The 27,560-nt window shown below is 37.3% G+C and overlaps 3 protein-coding genes and 1 pseudogene across 5 annotated transcripts; 3 read left to right on the top strand and 1 right to left on the bottom strand.

The window, feature by feature from the left end:
- The first annotated feature begins 6,981 nt into the window (after window positions 1-6,981).
- On the top strand, window positions 6,982-13,587 carry LOC137723534 (calcium-transporting ATPase 1, endoplasmic reticulum-type-like). Of its 2 annotated transcripts, none has more exons than XM_068462736.1 (9): window positions 6,982-8,880; window positions 9,068-9,140; window positions 9,245-9,366; window positions 10,019-10,300; window positions 10,408-10,785; window positions 11,177-11,286; window positions 11,515-11,743; window positions 11,850-12,432; window positions 13,389-13,587. In XM_068462736.1, exons 1-8 carry the CDS (start codon window positions 7,465-7,467, stop codon window positions 12,429-12,431), a joined length of 3,192 nt encoding a protein of 1,063 aa, XP_068318837.1. In that variant the 5' UTR covers window positions 6,982-7,464; the 3' UTR covers window position 12,432; window positions 13,389-13,587. The 2 variants fall into 2 exon arrangements, with proteins under 2 accessions (XP_068318837.1, XP_068318836.1); XM_068462735.1 differs by lacking the exon at window positions 13,389-13,587 and having other exon boundaries at window positions 6,983-7,224; window positions 7,459-8,880; window positions 11,850-12,698.
- A 2,582-nt stretch (window positions 13,588-16,169) lies between these two features.
- On the top strand, window positions 16,170-19,106 carry LOC137723476 (ABC transporter G family member 20-like). Its single transcript, XM_068462671.1, has 2 exons — window positions 16,170-17,292; window positions 17,747-19,106. Exons 1-2 carry the CDS (start codon window positions 16,260-16,262, stop codon window positions 18,895-18,897), a joined length of 2,184 nt encoding a protein of 727 aa, XP_068318772.1. The 5' UTR covers window positions 16,170-16,259; the 3' UTR covers window positions 18,898-19,106.
- Window positions 19,107-20,827: 1,721 nt separating this feature from the next.
- On the top strand, window positions 20,828-26,033 carry LOC137722695 (protein NLP9-like). 2 transcript variants are annotated; one of them, XM_068461758.1, is made up of 6 exons: window positions 20,828-20,974; window positions 21,791-22,750; window positions 23,020-23,064; window positions 23,167-23,886; window positions 24,244-24,367; window positions 24,772-26,033. In XM_068461758.1, the coding sequence occupies exons 2-6, from the start codon at window positions 21,806-21,808 to the stop codon at window positions 25,821-25,823; spliced, it is 2,886 nt and encodes a 961-aa protein (XP_068317859.1). In that variant the 5' UTR covers window positions 20,828-20,974; window positions 21,791-21,805; the 3' UTR covers window positions 25,824-26,033. The 2 variants fall into 2 exon arrangements, with proteins under 2 accessions (XP_068317859.1, XP_068317858.1); XM_068461757.1 differs by having other exon boundaries at window positions 20,829-20,974; window positions 21,723-22,750.
- A 1,354-nt stretch (window positions 26,034-27,387) lies between these two features.
- LOC137723983 (5S ribosomal RNA) lies at window positions 27,388-27,506 on the bottom strand (annotated as a pseudogene).
- Between the last annotated feature and the right edge of the window lie 54 nt (window positions 27,507-27,560).

The following is a 27,560-nucleotide window of genomic DNA, read 5'->3' as shown; positions in this document are numbered from 1 at the left end:
TCCATTTAAACTTTACAGTTACGATTATGGGTAACCGTTTAGATAAATAAACGGTTATGTGTATAATCATTTACTTGTGAAATTTCAATGGGTGGTTATCGGTATTAACCGTGGTTATAAACGGGTAACCGGTTACCCATTTATTTTATATATGTAAAATTAACATAAACCATGTTCTCTTTCGGACAAAACTTAGATCAATACTATTGACTATAGTGCATGGTTTATATAGCTAATTATAATATAATGTAGCTCATTATATATATATATATATATATATATATATATTATGTTAATACTTTACATTATGGGTTAAATAACTTAAGAATAGTGTCTTCTAAACAGTTTTCGTAATCCAAGAATACTTAACAAATATTATGTTACCTTAATTGGTAACAGTTAAAAATATCGTCCGTAAACTATTATTTCAATTATTGGAATGATATAAGGTCTTAAAAAAATAAAATACGGAAATGTATGATGAATGTACCTATAATGATGTTTAATTTCAAAAAAAAAAAAAAAAAAAAATTATGACAATTTTTTTGGTTAAAAAAAAAAAAAAAAAAAAGAAGAAGAAGAAGATAAACGGGTTAAAAAGGGTAAATGGGTAAACAGGTATTAAACGGTTACAGTTAAATGGGTATGCGGTTATGAGTATGAATAATTGTTTATAAACGGTTATGGATATGAGTATAACCGTTTAAGAAATTATCCAATGAGTAAACGGTTATACGAGCATGAGCATAAACGGTTATGGGTACCGCAGTTACCCGCTCATCATAACCGTTACCTTTCCCTACGTTGCCAGCATATATACATGCATGCGTATGCATGAGGGGGTTATGGTAGATGCTTGCAAGCTTCGGCAAAACTCATAAATAACATTTCTTAGGTCTCGTCGACGCTTAACGTTAGTGATTGATGACTATTGATACATGTTGAGGTTATAGCATATCGTTCACGTTAATATTAGGTTTTATCTGTTGTAGTAGGTGACTGCCACCAACAAAAATTCATATTCTTAATATATACAGATAAATGATTTTGGGAGAGTGGTGAATATTTCACTCCTCTTTGTCGCACTGTATCTCGAATTCGAACTTTCACTTTCTCTTAATTAGCAATAGAAATGTGTTTGTATTAACTTAAAAAAAAATGTCTTTGATCCAATATCAGTTTGTAGTACCTAATGTTCAAATTATGTTTTGTTTTGGGGTTGTAATATATTCTCTTTCATCACAATAAATAAATAAATCGATCAAATTTATTTATTTGTTGATGGCGATATATCAAATTTATGATGCATATATTCGACCACTACTAATTAGAATCCTGATCTTTTCCCTGTGTTTTTCTTTTAGCTCTTCTTCCTGGAAGCTTCATAGTACAAAGCCCGATGATGTATTGCTCTGAAATGCTTTACCTTTGCCACAAGTTTCCTGCAAGACTTATTCCTTCAACAGGGAAGAGTTCCTAACTTCGTACTACATATGGTCAAGGTGTGTCCAAAGTTAGTCCTAGTCATGGACATGGTAAAAGATTAGATGCATACGTCAATGAGATTCCAATTTGACATAAACCCCAAAACAGATATATAATTAGGGATGGGTAAATACCCATTGGTTATGGGTAACCGCGGTTATCCATCCATTTAAATTAAATGGTTACGGTTATGGGTAACCGTTTAGATAAATAAACGGTTATGGGTATAACCGTTTACGTGCGAAATTTAAATGGGCGGTTATGGGTATTAACCGCGGTTATAAACGGGTAACTGTTTACCCATTTATTTTATATATGTAAAATTAACACAAATCATATTCTCGATCCAATAATACTTAGCACCCAATAAATTAGCAAGGAATTCATCAGTCATTCTCTCAATAACACTGCAACAGGAATGATGATTCTCAACATCAAGGAATTCATCAAATTAATTTAAATTCCTTGCAGGTAACCGTGAAATTGACAGAAATGCTTTGACATAAATGTCTTCTAAATAATTTTTGTAACCCAATAATACTTAGCAAATATTATATTTACCTTCATTGGTAACAGTTAAAAATATCGTCCGTAAATTATTATTTCAATTATTGGAATGATATAAGGACTTAAAAAATTAAAATACGGAAATGTATGATGAATGTACTTATAACGGTGTTTAATTGTCAAAAAAAAGAAAATTATGACAATTTATTTTTTTTAATTTTCAAGTTGTTAAAAAACATGTAGACGGGTGAAAAATGGGTAATGGTAATAAAAAAAAAAAAAAAAAAGATAAACGAGTTAAAAAGGGTAAATGGGTAAACAGGTATTAAACAGTTACGATTAAATGGGTATGGTTAACCATTTATAAACGGTTATGGGTATGAGTATAACCGTTTAGGTAATTACCCAACGGGTAAATGATTATGTGGGTATGAGCATAAACGGTTATGGGTAAATAACCGCGGTTACCCGCTCGCCATAACTGTTGCCCATCCCTATATATAACAACTAATACAGTGGGGTGCGACTGCAATGATACGTAGCACTCATTTTCTGCACCACTCAGTGCTACGTCTTGTTGAAGAAAAATCATGAAGAATATAAAATCTTTGTTAGAGAATGGAGTCTCAGATCGAAAATATAACTAAATAATAGCTTATATGTGGGAGGTCTACTTCTAATAACACTATAAGACTTTTTATGTAAAACTCATATCTAATATAGGTGGTTAAGTAAGACAATATCGATAATGTTGGTGGTAGACTATATTTAAGCCTAAAAGTTTATTAATTTTTTCAAAGGCACCCACCAAATTTAGGGTTCATTCAAAATTACTTATGTAGAGAGTGTGGATGTGTACAAGTGTTTATTAGAAGTACTTTTATTAGAAACAATTTAAAATACCAGAAATGCAAGTGTTTTATGAAAAGCATCAAAAAATGTTGCATGAATAAGTACCTAGCAGGTGCTTGCAAACTTGGGCAATAACTCATAAATAACATTCTTTAGGTCTTGTCGACGCTTAGTGTCAGTGATTGGTGATTATTGATGCATGTCGAGGTCATAGTATATCGTTCACGCTAATATTAGATTTTGTGCGTTATAGGAGGCAAGTGTCACCAACAAAATTCATATTCTTAATATATACACATAAATGACTTTGGGAGAGTAGTGTATATGTCACTTCTGTTTATCACACAGCATTTTGAATTCTAACTTTCACCTCCTCTTAATTAGCTCAAAATAGAAATGTGTTTGTAATAACTTAAAAAAAAATGTCTTTGATCCAATATCAGTTTGTAGTACCAAATGTTCAAATTATGTTTTGTTTTGGGGTTGTAATATAATTTTTCTTTTTCATCACAATAAATAAATAGAATCGATCAAATTTATTTATTTGTTGATGGCGATCGATCAAATTTATGATGCACATAGGTATTCAACCACTACCTTTGATGATCATGATCTTTTTCCTGTGTTTTTCTTGTGGCACTTCTTCCTGGAAACTTCAGGAAAGGGATCCTCTTCGGATTCCTTCCATCTAATCCTCATTATCAAACAATTCAGGCTATTTGATTTAATGGCTAAAATTATTATAACTTTTAAAGAGGGCCCTATTTTTAGTCATTGGATCAAATTTTAAAAATCCGTATTATTTGATAAGGAGAATTAGGTAGAAGAGATCCGGAGATGATTCCCTTCCGAAGCTTCGTAGGACAAAGTCGGATGGTGTATTGCATTGAAATGCTTTAACTTTGCCCCAAGTTTTCATGCAAGACTTTATTCCGTCAAAAAGGAAGCCTAACCTCCTACCATACATGGTCAAGGGTTGTCCAAAGTTAGTCACGGTCATGGTAAAAGATTAGATGTATACGTCTATAAGATTCCAATTGACATAAACCCCAAAACAGATAATATGACAACTCATATACCGGGGTTTGACTTCAATGCTATGTTACACTTATTTTTTTGTACCATTCAGTTTTATGTCTTGTTAAAGAAAAATCACGAAGAATATATAATTTTTGTTGGAGAATAGAGTCTCATGCGAAAATATAACAAAATAACAACTTATATGTGGGTGGTCTACTTCTATCAACACTAGGACTTTCTATGTAAAACGCAAATTTAATATAGGTGGTTAAGTAGACCAATATCGATAATGTTGTTAGCGGATTGTATTTGAGAAGTTTTTTACTTTTTTCAAAGGTGCCCACCAAATTTAGGGTTCATTTAAAATCACTTTTGTAGAGTGTGGATGTGTACAAGTGTTTATTAGAAGTACTTTTAATAGAAATAGTTTAGAATACTAGAAATTCAAGTGCTTTATGAAAGGCACTGAACGGTGTTGCATGAATAAGTACCTAGCAGGTGCTTGTACACAGAACACTACTAAAACTCATAAGCACTTTTAAATTATTTTGTCAAATTTTAGTAACACTATTCTAAAAATTTCCGACTAAGCAATAGGCGGCTGGATTTCGCTCTGATTAATTTATAGGCCTTTGAAAATTAAGAAAAAACGCCTAAACCTGTTTAGGTGCCCGTCTGGACCTGCTTAGGCACATGTGTCACATCCCGGCCCGGGCTGCACCACTTCTCGGGCCCGCTCCACCACCGTAGCACGATATTGTCCTCTTTGGGCCCCGACCACGCCCTCACGGTTTTGTTTCTGGGAACTCACATGAGAACTTCTCGATGGGTCACCCATCCTGGGATTGCTCTCATGCGCTACTCGCTTAACTTCGGAGTTCCAATGGAACCCGAAGCCAGTGAGCTCCCAAAATGCCTCGTGCTAGGTAAGGATGTGAATATACATATAAGGATCGCTCCCCTGGGTGATGTGGGATGTCACAATCCACCCCCCTTAGGGGCCTGACGTCCTCGTCGGCACACCACAACCAGGGTTAGGCTCTGATACCAAATTGTCACATCCCCGCCCGGGCGGCACCACTTCCCGAGCTCGCTCCACCACTGTAGCACGATATTGTCCGCTTTGGGCCCCGACCACGCCCTCACGGTTTTGTTTCTGGGAACTCACACGAGAACTTCCCGATGGGTCACCCATCCTGGGATTGCTCTCATGCGCTACTCGCTTAACTTCGGAGTTCCAATGGAACCCGAAGCCAGTGAGCTCCCAAAAGGCCTCGTGCTAGGTAAGGATGGGAATATACATATAAGGATCGCTCTCCTGGGTGATGTGGGATGTCACAACATGCCTAGGTTGCGACCTTACTTAGACATAAAATAATGTTCAATAAATTTTAAGAAACTTGTTGAATACTTGGATGAACACTCATTATGTGCTTGTTTCCTATGTTTTAATTACGTTCTAATACTTTATAATCTATATATCATTCTAATTTTTGTGTTTATATATCCAAATACAATAATGTATTTTTTACTTATAAGTAGACATTTATTTCTATTTTATATAATAAATTTAACTAAAATCTTTGTATGCCGCCCGAATAGGGTGTAACACCTTTTAAAACCTTGTTTATCAATAAAGTTTTTGGTTGCCAAAAAAAAAAAAAAAATCTTTTCGTTACCATAAAACGCTTTTAATATCTCCAAAATCAGTCCCGAGCAATAATACTATTTTAATACAATTGATCTTACGTATAAGCACTACTAATTCTTGTTACTACAAACAACACTACTAATTTAATTTATACTTGAGAAATGATTTTTTTGAATCTAAGATATAGTTGGTAATGTGAAAATATTGGTAAATGAAAGAATTAGCAAATATTTTGGTTGTTTTTTCAACGAGCCGTTTTCCAAGTACTAAATTAGTTGCGAACTCGTTAGTTTCTAATGAGAATTGTTATTAGCATTTTAAAATTTTCATTTGGCAATCCAAAATTTTCTATAATTAGAAAGAAAAATACATTTGTGAGGAATGTATAATGAGATTTTTGGAGTGTTAATAACAATTTCCTTTTCTAAATTCGAACATAAAATTTTTCACTTAGAACTGTAGAAGAATAATATTAGACTATAGCACTAAATTGTATGCAAATTTTTATTTTTAATGAGTCATTTTATATGTGTTAAAGTGTGATCTGGATATTAAATCTTTTTCAAGTATGTAGCCAAAGCCAAGTAAAGAATTCATTGTCAAAAACTAATTAGTACTACGGTATAACGGTATTCCTCTTCGTTTGTAAATGAGAAGTCTTAGGCTTGATTTTTGCCAAAGAAGAATTTGAAACACATTATTACTAGTCCATTATGATGATAAGTTGATCAATTCTTCTTAATGTAGATAATATTCTTCATTAAAAAAGAATTATCTGTCAAAATGAATTCTAAAATTTATTAAAAAGTAAAATTAATTATGAGGGCATGAAGGGAACGAACCGAGAAGATGTAGACAAAATATTTACTTTTCTAATCACCAAAAAGAATCACCAAAAAAAATTAATTGTGTTGCAAAGATTAGTACATCTCTTTAATCAACGGTCAAACCAAAAGATAACATCTGATTGGACCTTCCAGATTGACCCGGCTCTGTTTGTAACACAAAAGGACTGCAGTTTAATAATTTGTACGTTAGCTACCAAACAGAAATAATTAAAAATCCTCTTACGAAGAGATTTTTCAATATGATAGATATATAGATTTACAAAGTGGTATATTATGTATCATTATACAAATACAGTGAGATATGTGTGTTAAAAAATTAATAATTTAAAAAATAAAATTTCTTTTTAATTATATAAAAATATGTGATATATCATTCGTGTTCTCAGTAAAAAAATTTTCATCGAAAAGGAATGAAGAGAAAGGACACCACCCCCGCGAGAATAGGACCTTAGCCAATAGCAACTCAGGATCCACGACATTCAACCAATAGCGTCCCGCCACATCACCTACCCGCCAGCTGTCCCCCAGTCGAACGACGTCATCCGAGCGTTGCGTTTTCAATTTAATTATTTTAAACAGCATACGATGCTTCCCCGAAATTGTGATTAGCCTTAATCTCGATCCTGATTAATTACGATATCGATCTGTTATATAATTAGCGAGAGAGAGGGGGAGAGAGAGAGTGTGCGAGTGGGAAGGCTGAAAGCATATAAGTGGTAGTGGGAGGCGCACGGCAACCGAAGATTTTGATCTGAAGCAATTTCTTGTCTTTCCCATCGAATTTTCTTTCTTTGTTTCCTTCATTTTCCTAAGAAACAAACAGAAAATTTTCCCGGGAAGCAAACAGAAATTTTTACCGAGGTACGAAACCGGACCCTCTCTTCTGGAAAACTCCGTTATCTAGGAGAGTCAAATCCCTAAAACAGTTCGATTCCTTGTCCTATTCTTTCGCTGTTTTTGAATTTTCTTTCCGGAATAGAATCGACTTTTCCAGTCTTGATTCGATTAAGGGTTCTTGAATTCGGAAGGATTGAAATTTTTATCTCACTGAGAAAAGTTATCGTTTCTCTGTGTGTTGATTTGTGGTTGTGGTAGATCTAGATGGGGAAGGGAGGGCAGGATTTCGGTAAACGGAAAGAGGATGGAAACCCTAGGCCGGTGGACGGCGATGTGTTTCCGGCGTGGGCGAAGGAGATTTCGGAGTGCGAGAAGCACTTTGGGGTTAACAGAAAATTAGGGTTGGGATCGGAGGACGTCGAGAAGCGGCGGGAGAAGTACGGATCGAACGAGTTGGAGAAGCACGAGGGGCAGTCGATTTGGAGTCTGGTTCTGGAGCAATTCAATGATACTCTGGTTCGAATCTTGCTTGTGGCGGCGGTCATTTCTTTCGTTCTGGCTTGGCTGGATGGAGAAGAAGGCGGCGAGATGGAGATCACGGCGTTTGTGGAGCCGCTGGTGATCTTCTTGATCTTGATTGTGAACGCGATTGTAGGGGTTTGGCAGGAGACCAATGCCGAGAAGGCCTTGGAGGCGCTGAAGGAGATTCAATCGGAGCAGGCGACTGTGATTCGGAATGGGAGTAAGGTTCTGAATTTGCCGGCGAAGGAGCTTGTTCCTGGTGACATTGTGGAGCTTAAGGTTGGGGATAAGGTGCCCGCTGATATGCGTGTTGTGGAACTGATTAGCTCAACTTTGAGGGTGGAGCAGGGTTCATTGACCGGAGAGAGTGAGGCAGTGAATAAGACTAACAAGCCGGTCTCTGAGGACGCAGATATTCAAGGGAAGAAAAACATGGTTTTCGCAGGGACGACTATTGTGAATGGACATTGCATATGCTTGGTTGCACAGACAGGAATGTCGACTGAAATTGGGAAGGTGCATATGCAAATCCATGTTGCCGCGCAGAGCGAAGAAGATACACCACTTAAAAAGAAGCTTAATGAGTTTGGAGAGATGCTTACAATGATAATTGGAGTGATTTGCATATTAGTGTGGCTCATCAATGTCAAGTACTTCCTTACTTGGGAATATGTCAATGGATGGCCGGCAAATTTCAAGTTTTCGTTTGAGAAGTGCACATATTACTTTGAGATTGCAGTAGCATTGGCTGTGGCTGCTATTCCTGAAGGTCTGCCTGCAGTCATTACAACGTGCTTGGCGCTTGGTACCCGTAAAATGGCTCAGAAGAATGCTTTGGTCCGAAAGCTGCCTAGTGTTGAAACTCTGGGTTGTACAACTGTGATTTGTTCGGATAAAACAGGGACCCTGACTACAAACCAGATGGCAGTGGCAAAACTTGTAGCTTTGGGTCCTAGACCTACTATACTACGGAAGTTTAGGGTGGATGGAACTACATACAATCCACTTGATGGTAGAATTCATGACTGGCCGACTGGTCGTATGGATGCTAATCTTCAAATGATCGCAAAGGTAGCTGCTGTCTGTAATGATGCAGGCATTATCCAGGCAGAACAGAAGTATGTTGCCCATGGAATGCCTACTGAGGCAGCTCTAAAGGTTATATATTTTAACCCTTTGTTATTGACTTTTTTAGGTGTTTTGATATTGTGCAATTCATTAATAAACTGATTAACATCACATAGCAAAGTGTCTTCTCAGAGTACATTATTTCCTTGCTTGTGATGACAATTCATTTTGTTAGAGAACTCTGCTTCATATTGAATATTTCGTTTTACCACTTCAGGTTTTAGTTGAGAAGATGGGCCTTCCCGAAGGATCCAAGGGTGCGGAATCATCAAATGAAAGGGATTTGCTTGGTAAGTCAAACTTCCGATATAAATGCTTGCACTTTATCTGTTTTGTTACAACTTTGAATTGGTAAGTTTACATACTCTGCTACTATGTTTATATCTTTTGTCAGGTTGTTGCCAGAAGTGGAGTGAATTGGAACGCCGAATTGCAACCCTTGAGTTTGATCGTGATAGGAAATCCATGGGTGTAATTGTCAATTCCCGTTCTGGAAAGAAGTCATTGCTAGTGAAGGTTCGTATTCTAGTTTAAGTTTCAACAACTTCATGAATTGTTATGTTCATTCACTGTATTTAATCTAACATCCAAATTGTGGCATGCTCTGATTTTATGAAACTGAGAAAGTTTGAAGTGTATTTGTGAAGTAAGGTGTAAAGGAATGAGTGAGATTTAAAAGAAGATATATTTATTCTCATGAGAATGTTAAGGTGGAAGTTATGCTACACTGATTTTCTTTTTCACCAAAGTCTCCCTCTTTTGAGACTTTGCAAGCTGTGTATCTGTCAAGGCGCTAGGGTTTCTGTTCAGATGTTTATCAACCATATGTTCGGAACTGAAAGTTTTTGTAGTTGAATTCACCTTCTCACAATATACTGAAATTGCATATTCAGTTGTGCTGTATACTCTACTGTTAAATTGAATATTCGTATTTAAATTAGAAGTTACGAGCATGAACAGCAGAAGGGACTTCACTGTTTTTCAGTTGTATTCCTTATTTTTTTTCCCTCTAGTATTATGCTGCTTGTTTCCTCTCTGGTATTAAATGATAAGTCGAGCATGAGCAATAGCGTTGCCCTTCATACTCCCTTTCTCTCCCTCCATCTTTAAATAAAAAAATATCTAAGGAATATTGTGGACTTCTGAATGAGGTGCTGCATTATTGCAGGGTGCTGTAGAGAATTTGCTGGAGAGAAGCACTAAGGTTCAGTTGCTTGATGGCACTGTTGTACCTCTGGATGATAGCTCAAGGAACTATATCATGCAAGCTCTTAATGAGATGTCAGCTAGTCCACTGCGCTGTTTGGGTTTTGCATACAAAGATGAGCTTGGTGAGTTTTCATCCTATGATGGTGATGATGATCATCCAGCTCATAGACTTTTACTTGATCCATCCAATTATTCGTCAATTGAGAGCGACCTTGTTTTTGTTGGCCTTGTTGGACTGAGGGTAAGTTGTAACATGGCTGTTGTCTACATCTTTTTAGTCACATATATCATCACAGTATCTTCATTTATTGAACTAACTGTGATTGTTGAATTTAAATTTTTTTAAAGGATCCGCCAAGAGAGGAGGTTTTTGATGCAATTGAAGACTGCCGAGCAGCAGGAATTCGTGTTATGGTAATCACTGGAGATAACCAGAACACAGCAGAAGCAATATGCCGTGAAATAGGCGTGTTTGGGGTTGATGAAGACATACATTCAAGAAGCCTTACAGGAAAAGAGTTTATGGGTCTACGTGATCAGAAAGCCCATCTAAGACAAGGTGGTGGCCTTCTGTTTTCAAGGGCCGAACCAAAGCACAAACAAGAGATTGTGAGGTTGCTCAAAGAGGATGGTGAGGTGGTTGCTATGACTGGTGATGGAGTGAATGATGCACCTGCTTTGAAACTTGCTGATATTGGGATTGCAATGGGCATTTCTGGAACTGAGGTATTTATTTAGTTAGTTTCTCTTGTTTTGTTTTTCTCATGCTTACTTCTTGGGATACCTATCTTGGCATTAATTAAATTTTGATGCCCTTTGATTGGAGGAATGTAATTTTGTATGAAACCTAGAGTTAGTTTATAGACAAAGGTTTTTGCATGAACTAAACCTTCAAATTATAGTGAGGTCAAATGAGGCATATTTTCGTTAGTTCTATGTGATTTCATTCATAGATTTAAATGGAGTGTCCCGTGAAACAGGATCTGTGTTACCCACCCATGAATCTTAAGAATACGGAAGCGTGAATATATTGTAAATCACTTTTTGTAAATGTCCATGTTTTTTAGCTTAAGTTACTCATTCTTATCATGAACTTTTCATTTCTTTGCAATTGCAGGTTGCAAAGGAAGCTTCTGACATGGTTTTGGCTGATGATAATTTTAGCACAATTGTTGCAGCTGTTGGTGAAGGCAGATCTATCTACAATAACATGAAAGCCTTTATCAGGTTAGCATTTTTTAGTATCATACATATTGATATAAAAACTTATGAATGATTGCCTTTTGAAGCAACCACGTATCGTCATACATTCTAATATTAACATTTATTCTGGAAACTAATATTAGCATTTAATCCCAGAAATTTTGTTAGCTTGCACAAGTAGTTTTCCTCTTTTTGATGCTTAAACATGTATGTTTTTTCTTTCAAGATTTGAAGTCTTAAACCCTGTTTCAGGTACATGATCTCGTCCAACATTGGTGAGGTTGCCTCCATTTTCTTAACAGCAGCATTAGGCATTCCTGAAGGCCTCATTCCTGTTCAGCTCTTGTGGGTGAATCTTGTTACTGATGGACCACCTGCAACAGCACTAGGATTTAATCCTCCAGACAAAGACATAATGAAGAAGCCCCCACGCAGAAGCGACGATTCACTTATCAGTGCCTGGATATTATTCCGCTATATGGTACCTTACTCTTTCTTCCCATTTGTTGCATTTTAATGATACAGTTTGGCAAATTTACCTGAGAACTTTCTTGATAATTTTTTCACCTGAATCTTTGTCTGGACAGGTTATTGGGATGTATGTTGGACTGGCAACTGTAGGCGTATTCATCATTTGGTATACACATGGTTCCTTCCTTGGTATTGACCTCAGTGGGGATGGCCACTCCCTTGTGACTTACTCCCAACTTGCTAACTGGGGACAGTGCTCATCTTGGACAAATTTCACCGCTTCACCCTTCACAGCCGGAAATGAGGTCCTCTCCTTTGATAACCCCTGTGATTATTTCCATGCTGGCAAAGTGAAAGCTATGACACTATCCCTCTCAGTGTTGGTCGCCATCGAAATGTTCAACTCTCTCAATGCCCTTTCTGAGGACGGAAGCCTGCTGACCATGCCCCCATGGGTCAACCCCTGGCTTCTGGTGGCCATGTCTGTTTCATTCGGCCTGCACTTCTTGATCCTGTATGTGCCATTCTTGGCTCAAGTATTCGGCATTGTGCCCCTGAGCTTAAACGAGTGGCTTCTGGTTTTGGCCGTTTCACTCCCGGTGATTCTTATTGACGAGGTCCTCAAGCTTGTTGGAAGATGGACAAGCGCTTCTCAAATATCCAGGAGGACAAAACCATCAAGGCCCAAGACAGAGTGAGGTGAGTTCCAGACTTCCAGTAGGTTGATAACTCTCGTCCGAGAGGTGCGCACTCTTAATATTTGTTTACCCGGAAAACGGGTTTTACATCTGAGGCAACAAATTTAAACCGTGGGTCTTAATTGGACTCTCTTCCCGTTTTAGTCAGGGATGGTCTGGCTGTTGAAGAACCGTTCAGCAATATCTTTTTCTAGGTTTTTTGTATAACTGGATAACTTTGCCCCCATTTTTATTAGTGATGCAACACTAGAATTATGCAAGTCTTTATCTTTTGCCTCTTCGAGGATGATATAGGTCACCTGCCAACTTGGATTTCGTATTGATACTTGCTTCCTTAGTAATCTGAAACCAAATGGAATATTTTCTCAACCATAAATCTCCCATGCCGTTCGAAACCTCTTAAATAAAACGTCGGGAAAACAAAGACGACGCCCGACTAACAAACTCTGGAGTTGTAAGAAAACAAGAGTATGGCGCAAGGGATGTGTGATGAGGAATTTGCGCAAATGCCTTCTTCTATTTGGTTGTTTAGCTGTCTTGTGGGGCAAGGTTTTGAGTTGTTGACTCAGCTGGATTACCAGTTTTGCTTTCAACAGTGAGACTGCCCGACCCTGGCTGAAATGGTTTGATTTGTCTAGAAATTCATCTTCAATTGAGGACTGTATTATAATTTTATGGAGCTCATTGGGCCATTATTTGGTCAATAGGCATCAGGCTGGCTAAATGTAGCTTCCATCTGAAACCTTTATTTAGGCCTAGCTTCTTTATCACAATAATTGATTCAACTCAACAACCAAATTTGAAAATATACAATGGTAATTTAAATAAATTAACCAGTGAATTTAACGTATAAACATAAAACTAATAAATTATTGAGAGGGTTATGTGTATCCTCTTTGATTGGAGATGATATATTAGTATGCTTGACACTCTTCGTTTAAAAATATTTTTTTGCAGGGTTATAATTCTGGACAGAACTATATTTATCATTTTCAGTTGGAAATGACAGATGCTCTATGTCAAGCTTTTGGAACGACCCTAGAATCTTTTGATATAAAATCTACGCCATTCGTACCAAGAAAGAAATAAAACATTATGCCGTTGCAAAAAAAGATGAATGTATTCTTTTGGAACCTAATTCTATGCCTATTGTAAATTCTACTCTTGTTCTTATTCTCTAAAGATTTGAGGCATTGTTTCGTACCAAGATGAAAAACCAACTATTCAAAGAAAATAAAATAAGGAGAAAGTGCAAAATGGAAATATAACATTGTAGGGTTTATGAAGAGTCGAATACTCGTGCATAAGATTTAGATTTAGCGCTGGTTTGGTCAATTTTCACTTTTTATGCTTGAGATATAGAGAAATTGTTTGAGGAAATTTAGTGAGAATGTAGGATGATTAGAGGCATGGGAAGAAATAAAAGAAGAACGAATGAAAACAGAGTATTGAAAATGACAACAACTTATATAAGTTTTTATTGTCTACCTTTCTTTGTATATTTGTTCTACATCTCTCTCACATCCTTTCCACTCTTCTTCAATCCTTATTTTATTTTTATAAACGATAACATTAGTGGATTAAAGTGTTAGTTATTAGGAGGAAGGGGGGCTGTGAGCGGATTGAATGAGCATCATGGTGCATAGGCATGATTATTTTCCGTGACAATATTAAAACATCATTTGCTCTTCGTTCCTCGTTTCTCCCCTATGCTTTTCGCATATATTAAGCACAAATGTGAAATTTAAAAATCGAATGATTATAAAATGGACCCTCAGATTTTTCGGACGAGACAAGGAAGCACTAACAAAATTGTTTCGTTTTATATTGAGAGGAGAAAACCGAACTCAGAACATTGAATGTTTTAAGAAAAGTGTCATGTTAAATCATGGGTTTTATGTGCTGAGCTCCAAGAGTTGACCCCCAATCCCATTTACATAACAATGTAACACAAATGGCATTAGCTCAGTGGATATTAACTACTTTTTCCATCCATTTTATTATTTGATATTTTCTCGCCTACAAGGACCAAACCATACAGTGAGTCCACAGTAGATGTAACATACTTACCTAACCATGACCAATATCATATGCTAGGAAATAATAATTAACAAAGAAAAGGTTAATAGGTTAAACTACTAATTAATTAGCTAGGAACTTAAGCTAAAGGTATCAAAGCAGGACGTGGAGAATGGGGTTTTCGTGAAGAAATGGAGGCGTGTAGAAAACAGATTAGGAGGCTCAGGTCATCCCTCCTCCATGTCAAAACAACCAAACCCGTAAAAGATAGAGCTAATAGTTAGAATTCATGTTGAATAAGCGAAAAATTGACAAAATTAAATATGACATATTATACGACTTCATTTTTAATTATATTGAGATATTTTGTAATATGAAATTAGTACAAATGGTACGATATAGTCAGAAGGAGACAATTGTGGTGCGAGTAGTGGTGAGCCGCTAAGTTGACATTAACATTTGATAATTTCTCTTTTCACATCACGTATTTTTAAATTTTATTTATTTATTTATTTATTTTTATTTTTTTTTACAAGGGGGAAGATTTCGATACTATTACAACAATTTAAAGAAGGGAGAAGTTTCGAATCCGGAACACATAAATAGAACTCAATACTATATTCACTGGAATTTTGAATTATTGTTGCAACCAATTAGGACCCTAGGCAATTGCACGTCAACTTTTTAATTGAAATGAGAAAAAGCAACCCTAATTATCCAATAAAATGAGTTTGGTGAGGTCAAAATTAATAAAGGATAAAAATTGGGGGTTTTCTTGATTTTGATGGCCAACCTATTTTGTCGAGTAGTGGAGGGGAAAATTGGTGACATTAATTAATAAGATTACACAGTAACAATACTAATAAGATTACACAGTAACAATACAGTGAAACCTTAAAGTAAACTTTCAGCCTGGTTGGAAGAGTCCTTTTGGCACAACTGAAAACTCTTTTAGATAAGAATTATTTTTAATTATTTTTATAATATTTGACTAAAATAGATAAAACTCCCTTCGAAGATTGGAAATGCTCTTATGGTGCTTGCTTAGTAAACATTTGCACATAAACATGTAGGTGCCCTGAACTTACTGAAAATTTTCACGTGTTATATACACTTCTTCGGTTGCATGCATGTATTCATGGAAAATCTTACCAAGAAAATGTCATACATACACTCCGTTTGTTCATACTATATATGTGATGAAGCACTTAGTAGTGAACACTTGAAAACCTGAATGTAGTACTAAGCAGTTGTTAATTTAGTCATACTTCTGTCTTTAGTGTTGAAAAATGTTTGAAGTTCGAATTCCTTCTCCTCCAATAAAGATTCAAAAAAGAAAACCTGAGTTTAATACTAGTTAGACGTTAGTAACTTAGTCTAGTGATACTTTTGTTCTCAAAAAATGTTTCAAGTTTGGAAGATTTTGAAAGATGATTCAAAAAAGAAAACCCAAGAATATATATACAAATTTAGAATTTTAAGCCTACAAGCAAAAGAAATTCCCAAGTCACTTGGGTATGGTAGTTAGTACTCACTACCAAAACTCTGAATTGCAATGAGATAGTTGTAAAAGTGAGCCAACTCATGTATCCTTTACCCCTTTGGACTTGGTAACTAGTGTGGAGAAATAGAAAGCTGAACACAACTTCCTCTCCCTCTCTTCTGACCAACTAAAGAAGCATTCACGCAAGCAACGGTTGGACACTTAAAACTCACCAAACACAGTGACCATCGTCATCACACTCACTTTCTATATATCTTTGCTTTCAAAGAGCCCTCCTACTAATTATCAAACCCCCCACCCCAACAATGGAGCTCATAGATTTCAACCCGAGACCCCGGGGCCTAAACCCTACCCTCGCCGAGCTCCTCCAGTGGGTCGAAGAGGCGGAGAGTTCCAACAACTCTCCTTATGATCATGTTCTTCAGTTAGGGTACGGTTGCACCTCCGTGCCTTCCTCCTATCCCTTTGTCCTCTCATTCACTAATCTCACGTACAGCGTAAAAGTCCGGCGCAAAATGACCTTAGTACCCTCCTGTTTCAAAAGGAAACGAAAAATGGCAGAGATTAAACTGGGCATGGACAACAACACAAACACAAAAGTTTTGCTCAATGGTATATCCGGCGAGGCCAGAGAAGGCGAGATCATGGCGGTTCTTGGAGCAAGCGGGTCGGGAAAATCAACCCTCATCGATGCTTTAGCGAATAGAATCTCCAAGGACAGCTTAAAAGGCTCGATCACACTAAACGGGGAGGCCTTAGACTCAAGGCTCTTGAAAGTCATATCAGCTTATGTCATGCAAGATGATCTTTTGTTCCCAATGCTTACGGTTGAAGAAACTCTCATGTTCTCAGCCGAATTTCGGCTTCCTCGGAGTCTATCAAAGTCCAAGAAGAAAGCCCGAGTTCAAGCTCTGATCGACCAACTTGGTCTTCGAAATGCCGCCAAGACTGTGATCGGCGACGAGGGACATCGAGGCGTCTCAGGAGGCGAAAGAAGGCGAGTTTCGATTGGAATCGACATAATTCACGACCCCATTGTTCTGTTTCTTGATGAGCCGACCTCCGGGCTTGATTCGACGAGTGCTTATATGGTGGTGAAGGTTTTGCAGCGCATAGCGCAGAGTGGGAGCATTGTGGTCATGTCTATTCACCAACCTAGTTACAGAATATTGAGCTTGTTGGACCGGTTGATTTTCTTGTCACATGGACAGACTGTGTACAGTGATTCGCGGGCTAATCTTCCAGTGTTTTTCGGAGAGTTTGGGCATCCGATTCCTGAGACTGAGAATCGGACTGAGTTCGCTCTCGACCTCATTCGAGAGCTCGAGGAAACCCCAGGTGACCTTTTCAATTAGGCTAAATTTTTTTACCAAATTTATTCACTATGCATGTGCCAATCAGTCGTATTTTATCTATTAGATACAAGTAATATTCAAAGTAGGCATACATTTGAAGAAAAGAAACATAGGATAATTTTACAAATTAAAAATTGGGATCAAATTTAGTAGTGAGTGCAGTAGAGTTAGCATATGATTAGTTTTTCAAATTTTTGCACCAAATTAATTATACATGTTTATTTAATTCTTATTAATTGATATCGATATTTGTAGTTGATACATTTTTTTAGAGCGAATTTAATCTAAATTACATAAAGGAGATTCCAACTTGACTGCAAAGAGGGTACATTAGCCTAGCTAACTCGGCTAAGCTCAAGTTTGCATTTACTCGACATTACTTGTGAAGTAAATTTGATTTGATGCTGACTATTTTACGTTTGGATGTTGCAAAACAGGTGGAACTAAGAGCTTGGTGGAATTCAACAAATCATGGCAGATCACCAAGAACCAACAAAAACAACGAGCAAACCAAAACAACTTGATGATCAACTCCAAGTGCAAGCCAAAGCTTTCTCTCAAAGATGCAATTAGTGCAAGCATCTCAAGAGGCAAACTAGTCTCCGGAGCACCAAATGACTCGAACCTCTCCTCCTCAGTCCCCACATTTGCCAACCCTTCTTGGATTGAAATGGCAGTCATCTCCAAACGCTCCCTCACAAACTCCCGAAGAATGCCCGAACTCTTCGGCATTCGCCTAGGCGCTGTCCTCGTCACGGGCATCATCCTAGCCACCATGTTTTGGCACCTAGACAGTTCCCCAAAAGGCATCAAAGAGCGCTTAGGGTTCTTCGCATTCACCATGTCCACCACATTCTACACTTGCGCTGAGGCCATCCCCAGCTTCCTCCAAGAACGCTACATTTTCATGCGCGAAACCGCATACAATGCCTACCGCCGGTCCTCATACGTCCTAGCTCATTCCCTAATCTCCATTCCCTCCCTAGCCTTCCTCTCCTTAACCTTTGCCGCCACGACCTTCTGGGCCGTGGGGCTCGCTGGCGGGCTCCATGGCTTCCTCTTCTTCTTTTTCACTATTTTCGCGGCCTTCTGGGCCGGAAGCTCATTCGTCACATTCCTGTCAGGCGTCGTGACACATGTCATGTTGGGGTACACAGTTGTGGTGGCAATTCTAGCCTACTTCCTACTCTTTAGTGGATTCTTCATAAGTAGAGATAAAATCCCACCCTATTGGCTTTGGTTTCACTACATGTCCCTAGTCAAGTACCCATATGAGGGTGCTTTGCAAAACGAGTTTGATGATCCAATCAAGTGCTTCGTGACGGGCACCCAGATGTTCGACAACTCACCACTAGGAGCCTTCCCGGTGGCGATGAAGTTGAAGCTTCTCAAGAGCATGAGCACAACTTTGGGCGTGAACATCACGGCGTCCACCTGCGTGACCACCGGAGCAGATATACTGAAGCAACAAGGGATCACGGACCTCAATAAATGGAGTTGCTTGTGGATCACCATTGCTTTGGGGTTCTTCTTTAGGATTCTCTTTTACCTTACCTTGTTGTTGGGCAGTAAAAATAAGAGGAGGTAAAAAAGAGGGGAGGAATTGTGAAATATTTCAGTCACAGCCATGTAATTCTGTAGTTGTACAAAACTTCTCTGATCATTATTTGCTTATTGATTTTCAGTGTCTAATTCCAAGTTTGCCATGTAAGTTTGTGATTCATACAACACATTGCTTGCGAATGATTTACACTTGGGAGGCTAATGTCACAAGGTTATACGAAAATTCTACTGTTTAATCATATTTTACACCTTTTAGGTTTAAAACGATTTTCAAAATGGGTCAGGAGATTTTAATTTTCTTATATTAGACCCTGGGGTTCAGAAATTTTATTAATTTTTACATTTTCAACGCTTTAAACATCTAATTCTTCTTCAAATTGATGCGTTTTTTTTTTTTTTGCTTTTTTCTTTTATCAAAGTGGTGCATATGTGACTTACATATTAGTTCATATATGTAAGTGTCTCACACTCACCATATAATCAAGTTAATGAATGATCAAACAATCAATCAGATCAAATGCATAAATTGATACAATTTCAAAACAATATGATGCAAAATGAGAAAATTAAAACCTCACGTCTCATTTTAAAAATCACACAAAACTGAAAGAGTGTAAAATGTAATTAACCCAAAATTCTATCATAAGACCATATTCTACAACATGAGGTAAGCTTGGGTTAGTGATTAGCACCAGATAAAATCTACAGCTACTACACTATCATGGCTTCGAAAATTGTTCCTGATCTTCGACTGTCATCACCACAGATTTGGTGTGACAATATTTTAGCAATCTCCTTGGAGTCTAACAAGTATTTCATTCTCCAACTCGCCATGTCGAGACATCAGCGAAAAAGTTACTCGAAAAGAGCTTACAGTTAGTTTTGTTGCCACACAAGATCAGATTGCAGGCTTTCTGACAAAAAGATCATCAACAACAAAGTTTTATCTCCCTTAACCCAACCTGAAAACGAGTAGGTAACTAGTTATGAGACATGTGATTGCATTCGAATTTGGAGTAGAGTCACATACTCAACAATTTTTGGAAACAAACGAAAAGAAAACGAAGACAAAACATAAACTCAACTAATCCCTCTCAAGGACTTGTTTAAGAATAAGAAAGAGAATCTCATGTAATTTTCATGAAATAAGGTTTGATATCTCAAGCACGTAAAAGATGACACACTTAAATAAAAAAAAAAAAAGGAAAAATCTAAACTCAAATTAAAAACAAAATAATTATCAAACAATCTTGAATTTTCTTCAAGCGAAAGAATTGTCTAAAGAGTGGTGCTATCTACCTACATTTTCTTATCTCTCATACACATCTCTTAATTTTTCGACTATTGGAACGAATAAATTTAAGAAGATTAATGAACAAAAGTTAACAAGAATGTATGGGAGGTAAAAAAAAAAGGTGTGTAAATAGGAAATATTTTTGCTCACCACTTTCAAGTGGTGGTAACGCGCACCATTCTATTTATTACTGTTAGATGAATTTAAATTTCAAAATCTGTTTAGTGGATAGACTCGTTGTCTCAAATGGGGCAAGGGATATGGATGTCAGGAAGTTTTGTTTTGTTTTGTTTTTGTTTTTGTTTTTTTTTTTTTTTGAACAAACGATATTATCTATACCAAAAAGAAAGCGGGTGGGCTTAGTCTCACACTGGGTTAGCAACAATATGATTCAAATTCGCCTTTGACAAAATCGAATCTAATACTTCTCACTTACAACTCCCTTTTTTTTTAATAGAAAAACTACAAACAAATTAAATTCGGCGGTTATTTCACAGAGCGAAATTTGGCGGTATCACAAACAACGGTATCTGCCGTCGACGTTACAAACAATGTTATCTGCCGTCGACGTCACAAACAATGGTATCTGGCGTTATCATGTCACAACGAAATTTTCAATTCATTTTATCTTCCTCAGTCCCGACCCTCCTTCAAAACATACACCCAGTCGGCTTGTCCTGCAACTCGCAACGACAGAATCATCTCTCTCTCTCTCTCTCTCTCTCTCTCTCTCTCTCTCTCTCTCTGAGAGTCCGGAAGCGTTGTTATGTCTAAAGCATAAAATTGGGGATTTTTCTTACCAGTCAAGGTAGGCACGTTTGACAAAAAAAATGCAAGTTTTTAGAAATTAGGGTTTTGTTTTGGGTTCTGCTTCGTGTATTATTCACTGGTATGTTGCTAAGCTTGCAAATTTTGAATTTTGAATTTATTTGTTATGGGGTTTTAACTGGTTTCGTGTAGTTTGAATTGATATGTTGAGCTAGAGATTAATAGATGCTGAGTTTTTGTTTGTTAATTTGATTTTAGAGCTTTAGAGTTGTTGTTTTTGAAATTTGGTGGAATTTATGCTCCTCAATTCCTCTTTTTTTTTTTTTTTTTTTGAAAAAAAGAAGAAAAGAAATGGATGTGGTTTACTGTTGGTCTATTCAGATGAAGAATTGATATTTATTATTTAACTTTTTAAAATTTTGATCAAATTTGTTGGGTTCCAGTTCCACTAAGAATTTTGGATGCTCAAATAAGAGCTTATTTGTTCATGTTTTATTTTTTTGTGAACTGAAGTAATGAGTTTGGTCAGAACAGATGAGTTCTACTAAAAAAATTCTATGCTCATAATGTTCATGATTTTTTTGTTAACTAGAGTAACGACTTCAGTCCGAATAGATGCATGGTAGTGTTTTGAGAATTTCACTAATAAACACAAACTGATAGTGTTAAGATGCGATGGTGTTTAATATATCCTTATTGTTAATGTTAGATAACTGGATCCGAAATTCATAGCAGGTTCCATTTGGTGTTTACCATACTTACCATGCTTAGTGCCTTTTTTTCTGCAGCTTGAAATGCCTCATTGAGATGATTGATATGGCAATACACGGCTAATTATTTGGTCAAATTATTACAGGGTTTTAATCTGAATATGGATTATCACTTTTTGCCTAAAGATAAGGGAAACAATCATTGGGCATCTGCCGGAGCTGCGGTTGAGAATTTGGCATCTTTTGATGGTGGAACAACGATCCAGATCCCAGAGGATATGTTTAATAACATTTCTGAGCTTATGAACTTTGATACTTATTCTGGATGGTGCAGCCCAGCAGCAACGGACCAGATTGCAGCTTCTTTAGGGGTGCCATCATGTACATCAGTGACCTATGCACCTTTTTACGCCTTGAATTTTGTAGAACCGAATGGTGAGCAAAGTGGTGCTGGAACTTTCAACGTCGGGGAAAATTTCAGTTGTGGAGACAAAATTGTGTTTGATCAAATGGGGACCCCCCAATATGGGGTGTCAACTGATTCCGATGAGGCTAATGACTCAGCTATTAAGTTAAACAATAGTTCTTTTCAACACAATAATCCCATGGACATGGAAAGGTATATGATCTATAGGCCACCTGGGTTGTCACTTAATGAGAAGATGCTTAAGGCACTGTCGATGTTTAAAGAGACTTCCGGTGGGGGTATTTTAGCGCAATTATGGGTTCCCATGAAGCATGGTGATCAGTACTTATTAAGCACTTGTGAGCAACCCTATTTGCTTGACCATATTCTTGCAGGGTATCGTGAAGTCTCAAGGATGTTTACATTCTCTACAAAAGGAAAACAGAGTTCTATTTTGGGTCTTCCTGGCCGTGTATTTGTCTCCAAAATTCCAGAGTGGACTTCAAACGTTATTTTTTACAATAAGACTGAGTACCTACGGGTGGATTATGCAGCTAATCATCAAGTTCGTGGATCAATTGCTTTACCGATTTTTGATTTTGACATGGAAATGTCCTGCTGCGCTGTATTGGAACTCGTCAGTACAAAAGCGAAGCCCAATTTTGATACGGAGATGGAAATAGTTTGCGGTGCACTCCAGGTCAGTTTCTTTCTTCTCGTTTAACAAACACACACATACCATATGCAAATGATTGATCCATATCCTTCTTCTCTTTTTAAGCTTTTAGGTTCATGTTAGTGGAATTAGTAGATGTAATGAATGCCCTAAAAGTTACATTTACTAATTTTTGTGTGGTGCTTCCCAAGCTTTTGTACAAATGATACTACCCTATATGTTTTAATGTGTTAATTAATGATGTCAATGTTAAAGTGTAAAAATTAATATATTTTGATGGCAATTATTTGCAGGCCGTTAATTTGAGGACCAATGCGCCTCTTCGACTTCTTCCCCAGGTACTTGTCAGAATATGTTGTTTATTTCTTTGTTATTTATTTATGTCATAATATTTTCCTTACTAAAATTTTATGAACTCATAAGAGAACTTTTTCTCACAGTGCCTCTCAGAGAACCAAAGAGCTGCTTTAACTGAAATAAGTGATGTCTTACGGGTTGTATGTCATGCGCATTTATTGCCATTGGCTATGACCTGGATTCCTTGTTGCTACTCTGAGGGTAATGGTGATGAAATTAAAAGAGTACGTGCCAAAGGGGGTATTACAAATTCAAATGAGAAATGTATAATATGCATCGAGGAAACAGCTTGTTATGTAAATGATAGCAGAATGCAAGGCTTTGTGCATGCATGTGCAGAACATCATCTTGAGGAAGGGGAGGGAATTGCTGGGAAAGCACTTCAATCAAATCATCCGTTCTTCATTAATGATGTTAAGGTGTATGATATATGTGAATATCCACTTGTTCATCATGCACGCAAGTATGGTTTGAATGCCGCCGTTGCAATCAGGCTAAGGAGCACCTACACCGGTGATGATGACTATATATTGGAGTTTTTTCTCCCTGTCAATGTCAAGGGGAGTACAGAACAACAACTTCTGTTAAACAACCTCTCAGGTACCATGCAGAAAATTTGTAAAAGTTTAAGGACAGCTTCAGATGCAGAATTAGTTGGGTTAGAAGGCACCAACACTAGGTTCCCACAGAGGCATTCTCGGACAACACTGTCAGATAGTGAAATGAAATCAGCGAAGAATGTCACCTTTAATGTTTTTAATCGAAAAAATGGGGAAATCAAAAGACATAATCCTCCTGGAAAGGTATTGCTTTTATAAAAGAACAATATTGTGGATAAATTATTGATACATTATGAACTTTATTGACTAGTGGAGGTGCATCTTAGTCTCTTTCTTAAATATTATGTTATAAATTTATGTGGGAGACTCACCTCATCTTCTATGTTCTGCATTGGGTCCTTATGACCACATTATCCTTATGTTTCTTATTACTGGTTGAAATTAAACATCTCCATGGATTTTGTTTCTTTAAGTATGGAAACACTGAAATGGTCCTTATTATCGCTACTTGGAAAGCTTTGTTGTTATAATGTTTCATTGTTGGATCTTCACTTGAGGAATATTGTTGGAGGGATAACTTTTATATTGTTCTTTGTATAGGCACCGAGTGGATCAAGAAGGCAGGTGGAGAAAAAGCGAACTACAACAGGGAAAAATGTGAGCTTGAGTGTTTTACAGCAATACTTCTCTGGTAGTCTCAAGGATGCTGCAAAAAGTATAGGAGGTGAGAGTCAAGCATGACGAATCTACTTATTGTTGGATTTGATGCTTTACTAGTTAAATCAAAAGAAGATGTTTATATTTTTCAGAATCTATATGAGCTTTAATCAATTCATTATAATAAGTAACTTCACATATTCTCTAACTCATTATAATAAGTAACTTCACGTATTCTCTATTGATTATTAAGCTGTTCTGTGATAAGCTGCAGATGGAGCTTATTTTTCTACGCTCAGTATTTTTCTTATAGAATCATTTATCTCCTCCATGCTAGAGTCTAGTCAGTCCATGTATAGAAAACATTTACTATCAAGTTTCGATCCAAATTATCGTTTTTATTTTTAAGTATAATTCTTGCTAATCTATTGAAAGGATTTCTTTATTTAACATATCATTGTCTTTTGGCAGTTTGCCCCACTACGCTAAAAAGGATATGCAGACAACATGGTATCACGAAATGGCCATCTCGTAAAATAAGTAAGGTGAACCGTTCATTGGAGAAAATACAGACTGTGCTTGATTCTGTTCAGGGGGTGGATGGAGGATTGAAGTATGACCCAACTACTGGGGGGTTTGTGGCAACGGGATCCATCATCCAAGAAGTTGATGCGCCCCAAAATATTTTATTTCCCAAGAAGAATCTGCATGTTGAGAACTCTGAACCAGTTACCCAAGATCTTGTTTCAGTATCTTCGTTGTCTATCAATAATGGTGAGATTTTGACTGTTAAGTTGGGAAAGGATGGAAGTTGTGTTCCAACTTCTCATGAGAATGAGGTAAAAAATCAGAGCATCCCTCTCATGCCTCAAGGGGATTCCAAGCCCATTGCAATAGATTTTGGGTCATGTGATCCTACTAACCGTGGGACAACACCTGATACAAAGGGCTCTTATCTTGCAAAAGAAGTTAATAACTGGGGTTACACTCAGAACTCTGACTGCCACTTTGTGTCTCAGAGCTCAGGCTTCTTGGTTGCTACTGATGAGATGGATATGGGAGTACATGGAAATGGTGGAATTGTTGAATATAACCAGCATAGTTCTTCGAGCTTGACAGATTCATCAATTGGCTTTGATTCAATAATGCAGGGCTACTCATCAAGCTCTCAGAGCTTTGAGGAGCATAAGCACCCACAAGTCGAGACAACCACTGGTGAGAATGGGTCAAAGATAATTGTGAAAGCTACTTATATAGAGGATATAATCAGGTTCAAGTTTGAGCCTTCTCTTGGGTGCCTTCAACTGTATGAAGAGGTTGCAAAGAGGTTGAAGTTGCAAAATGGGACATTCCAACTTAGGTATTTGGATGACGAAGAGCAATGGGTGATGTTAGTCTGTGATGCAGATTTGCAGGAGTGTCTTGAGATAATGGATGACATCGGGACACGTTGTGTGAAGTTCCTGGTCCGTGATATAACTTTTGGCATGGGCAGTTCTGGCAGTAGCAACTTTCTAGGGTAAATTTTGTGTCTGCTTTTGTAGTATTACTTGATAGGAATTTTCCGTTAGCTTTATGGGTTCTACTTCCTATGTGTACTTCTATGGAGGTGAGGGGACGTCGATGAGATGGCCACTATATCTTGGATGTCATTGCTCCTTTCTAATATTAGCAGGTTGGATATTGTACGAGTTTGGAAGTAAGCAATGAGAAGATATGACCTATATGATCCATATTACAGTAAGTTCTATATGTTAGAGTGGATGTAGTCATAGTCATAGAAAGGCTAGAGGGGTATTAATCTGCAATGCTTAATCCCCATTTTGTACAGATTATATACGTGTATATATATATGTGTGTGTGTGTGTGTGTGTGTATGAATTGACTGAGATAAAATTTCCACAACGTGAAACAATTTTATCTTTTAATTCAGTTTGTTCTTAGGGAATAGTATTTTAGTCCACAATGTGCTAGGTAAGTATAGTTCAGTTCTTTCACCCCCACTGATGGAGTGAATGATGCACCTGCTTTGAACCTTGCTGATGTTAGGATTGCAATGGGGCATTTCTCTGGAACTGAGGTATTTATTTAGTTATTTTCTTCTGTTCAATCATACTTTCGGCGCTTGTTATTATTCCCTTATTTGGTAACTTATGTTTGATTTTCTTCTTTCTTCCAACTTTTTGCATTGTGTTGCTACATTTTGTACAAATTCACCTGAGAATGTTCTTACTAATTTTCGCTTGGAACTTGATTATGCTTTGACAGGATTGGGATGTGCGCTGCACTGGCAACTGTAGGCGGATTCGTCATTTGGCGTACATATTGTTTTTCTTGAGTTTTAATCTCAGTGGGGATGGCCACTCCCGTGTCAAACACTCCCAGCTCGCCAAACGGGGATAGTCTCAGATTTTCTCCTTTGATATAATCCTGTGATGATTTTCATGGTGGAAAAGTGAAAGCTTCAACGCTTCGTTGTGTTGCTTGCCATCAAAATGTTCAAACTCTCTCAGAGCACACTACTTGCTTTCTGAGAACGGAAGCCTCTTGTCAATGTGCCATATGGGTCAACTTCTGTCTCCTCGTGGTTGTCTGTTTCGTTTGTCCTGCAGTTCTCGATGCTCTATGCGCCATTCTTTTTTCAAGTATTCGGTGTTGTGCCCCTGTGATAGAACTAGTCGCTGCTGGTTTTCGTCCAGATATTTTCGCTAGGCCTAATTTATTTTTTCGTTCAACACTTTTTTGGTTGTGAAAACTGGTTAACCTTTTCTTTTTTTTCCTGTGCATGTGAGTTTGTATGATTGCATCCATTAGTCTATGACTTGTAATTGTACATAATCATTTCTTTGGCCATGACCCCGTAATCTTTATGCATGTGCAAATCACGCAGGCTCCAAACAATCGCACCAAATTCAAAAATATTAATCAAGACGATCCCTTGAAATTTAAAAAACAGAACTAATAGTCTTTCGCATTCTTTTCTCTCATCTTCCAAGCACGAGACTCGGTTATCCACGATGCGGGCCACATATAAGTCGCTAAAAATACGTAAAAGCGAATTATGAAAAATAAAAAATAAAAAGGTGGGGGATGCAACACTAGGACTTTCTAGGATATTATCCATCCTAGTACTACTGTTGCCTAAACTCGCTTAACTTTGGAGTTCTGATGGGATCTGGTGCATTTGACTTGGTATGATCGCGTCCATTAGTCTACGACTTGTAATTGTATATAACAATTTCTTTGGCCAAGACCCCGTA

Source organism: Pyrus communis, chromosome 17 (assembly GCF_963583255.1).
Source record: "Pyrus communis chromosome 17, drPyrComm1.1, whole genome shotgun sequence".
NCBI lineage: Eukaryota > Viridiplantae > Streptophyta > Magnoliopsida > Rosales > Rosaceae > Pyrus > Pyrus communis.
Note: the sequence above shows the minus strand (reverse complement) of the source record. Positions and strands in the feature narration are given on the sequence as shown.

Coding starts and splice junctions, on each gene's coding strand:
- LOC137723534 (XM_068462736.1), top strand. CDS start 7,465: ATGGGGAAGGGAGGGCAGGATTTCGGTAAACGGAAAGAGGATGGAAAC. Junction 9,141..9,244: donor AAATGAAAGGGATTTGCTTG/GTAAGTCAAACT, acceptor ATCTTTTGTCAG/GTTGTTGCCAGAAGTGGAGT. Junction 11,744..11,849: donor GGATATTATTCCGCTATATG/GTACCTTACTCT, acceptor TTGTCTGGACAG/GTTATTGGGATGTATGTTGG.
- LOC137723476 (XM_068462671.1), top strand. CDS start 16,260: ATGGAGCTCATAGATTTCAACCCGAGACCCCGGGGCCTAAACCCTACC. Junction 17,293..17,746: donor AGAGCTCGAGGAAACCCCAG/GTGACCTTTTCA, acceptor GTTGCAAAACAG/GTGGAACTAAGAGCTTGGTG.
- LOC137722695 (XM_068461758.1), top strand. CDS start 21,806: ATGGATTATCACTTTTTGCCTAAAGATAAGGGAAACAATCATTGGGCA. Junction 23,065..23,166: donor CTCTTCGACTTCTTCCCCAG/GTACTTGTCAGA, acceptor TTTTTCTCACAG/TGCCTCTCAGAGAACCAAAG. Junction 24,368..24,771: donor TGCTGCAAAAAGTATAGGAG/GTGAGAGTCAAG, acceptor GTCTTTTGGCAG/TTTGCCCCACTACGCTAAAA.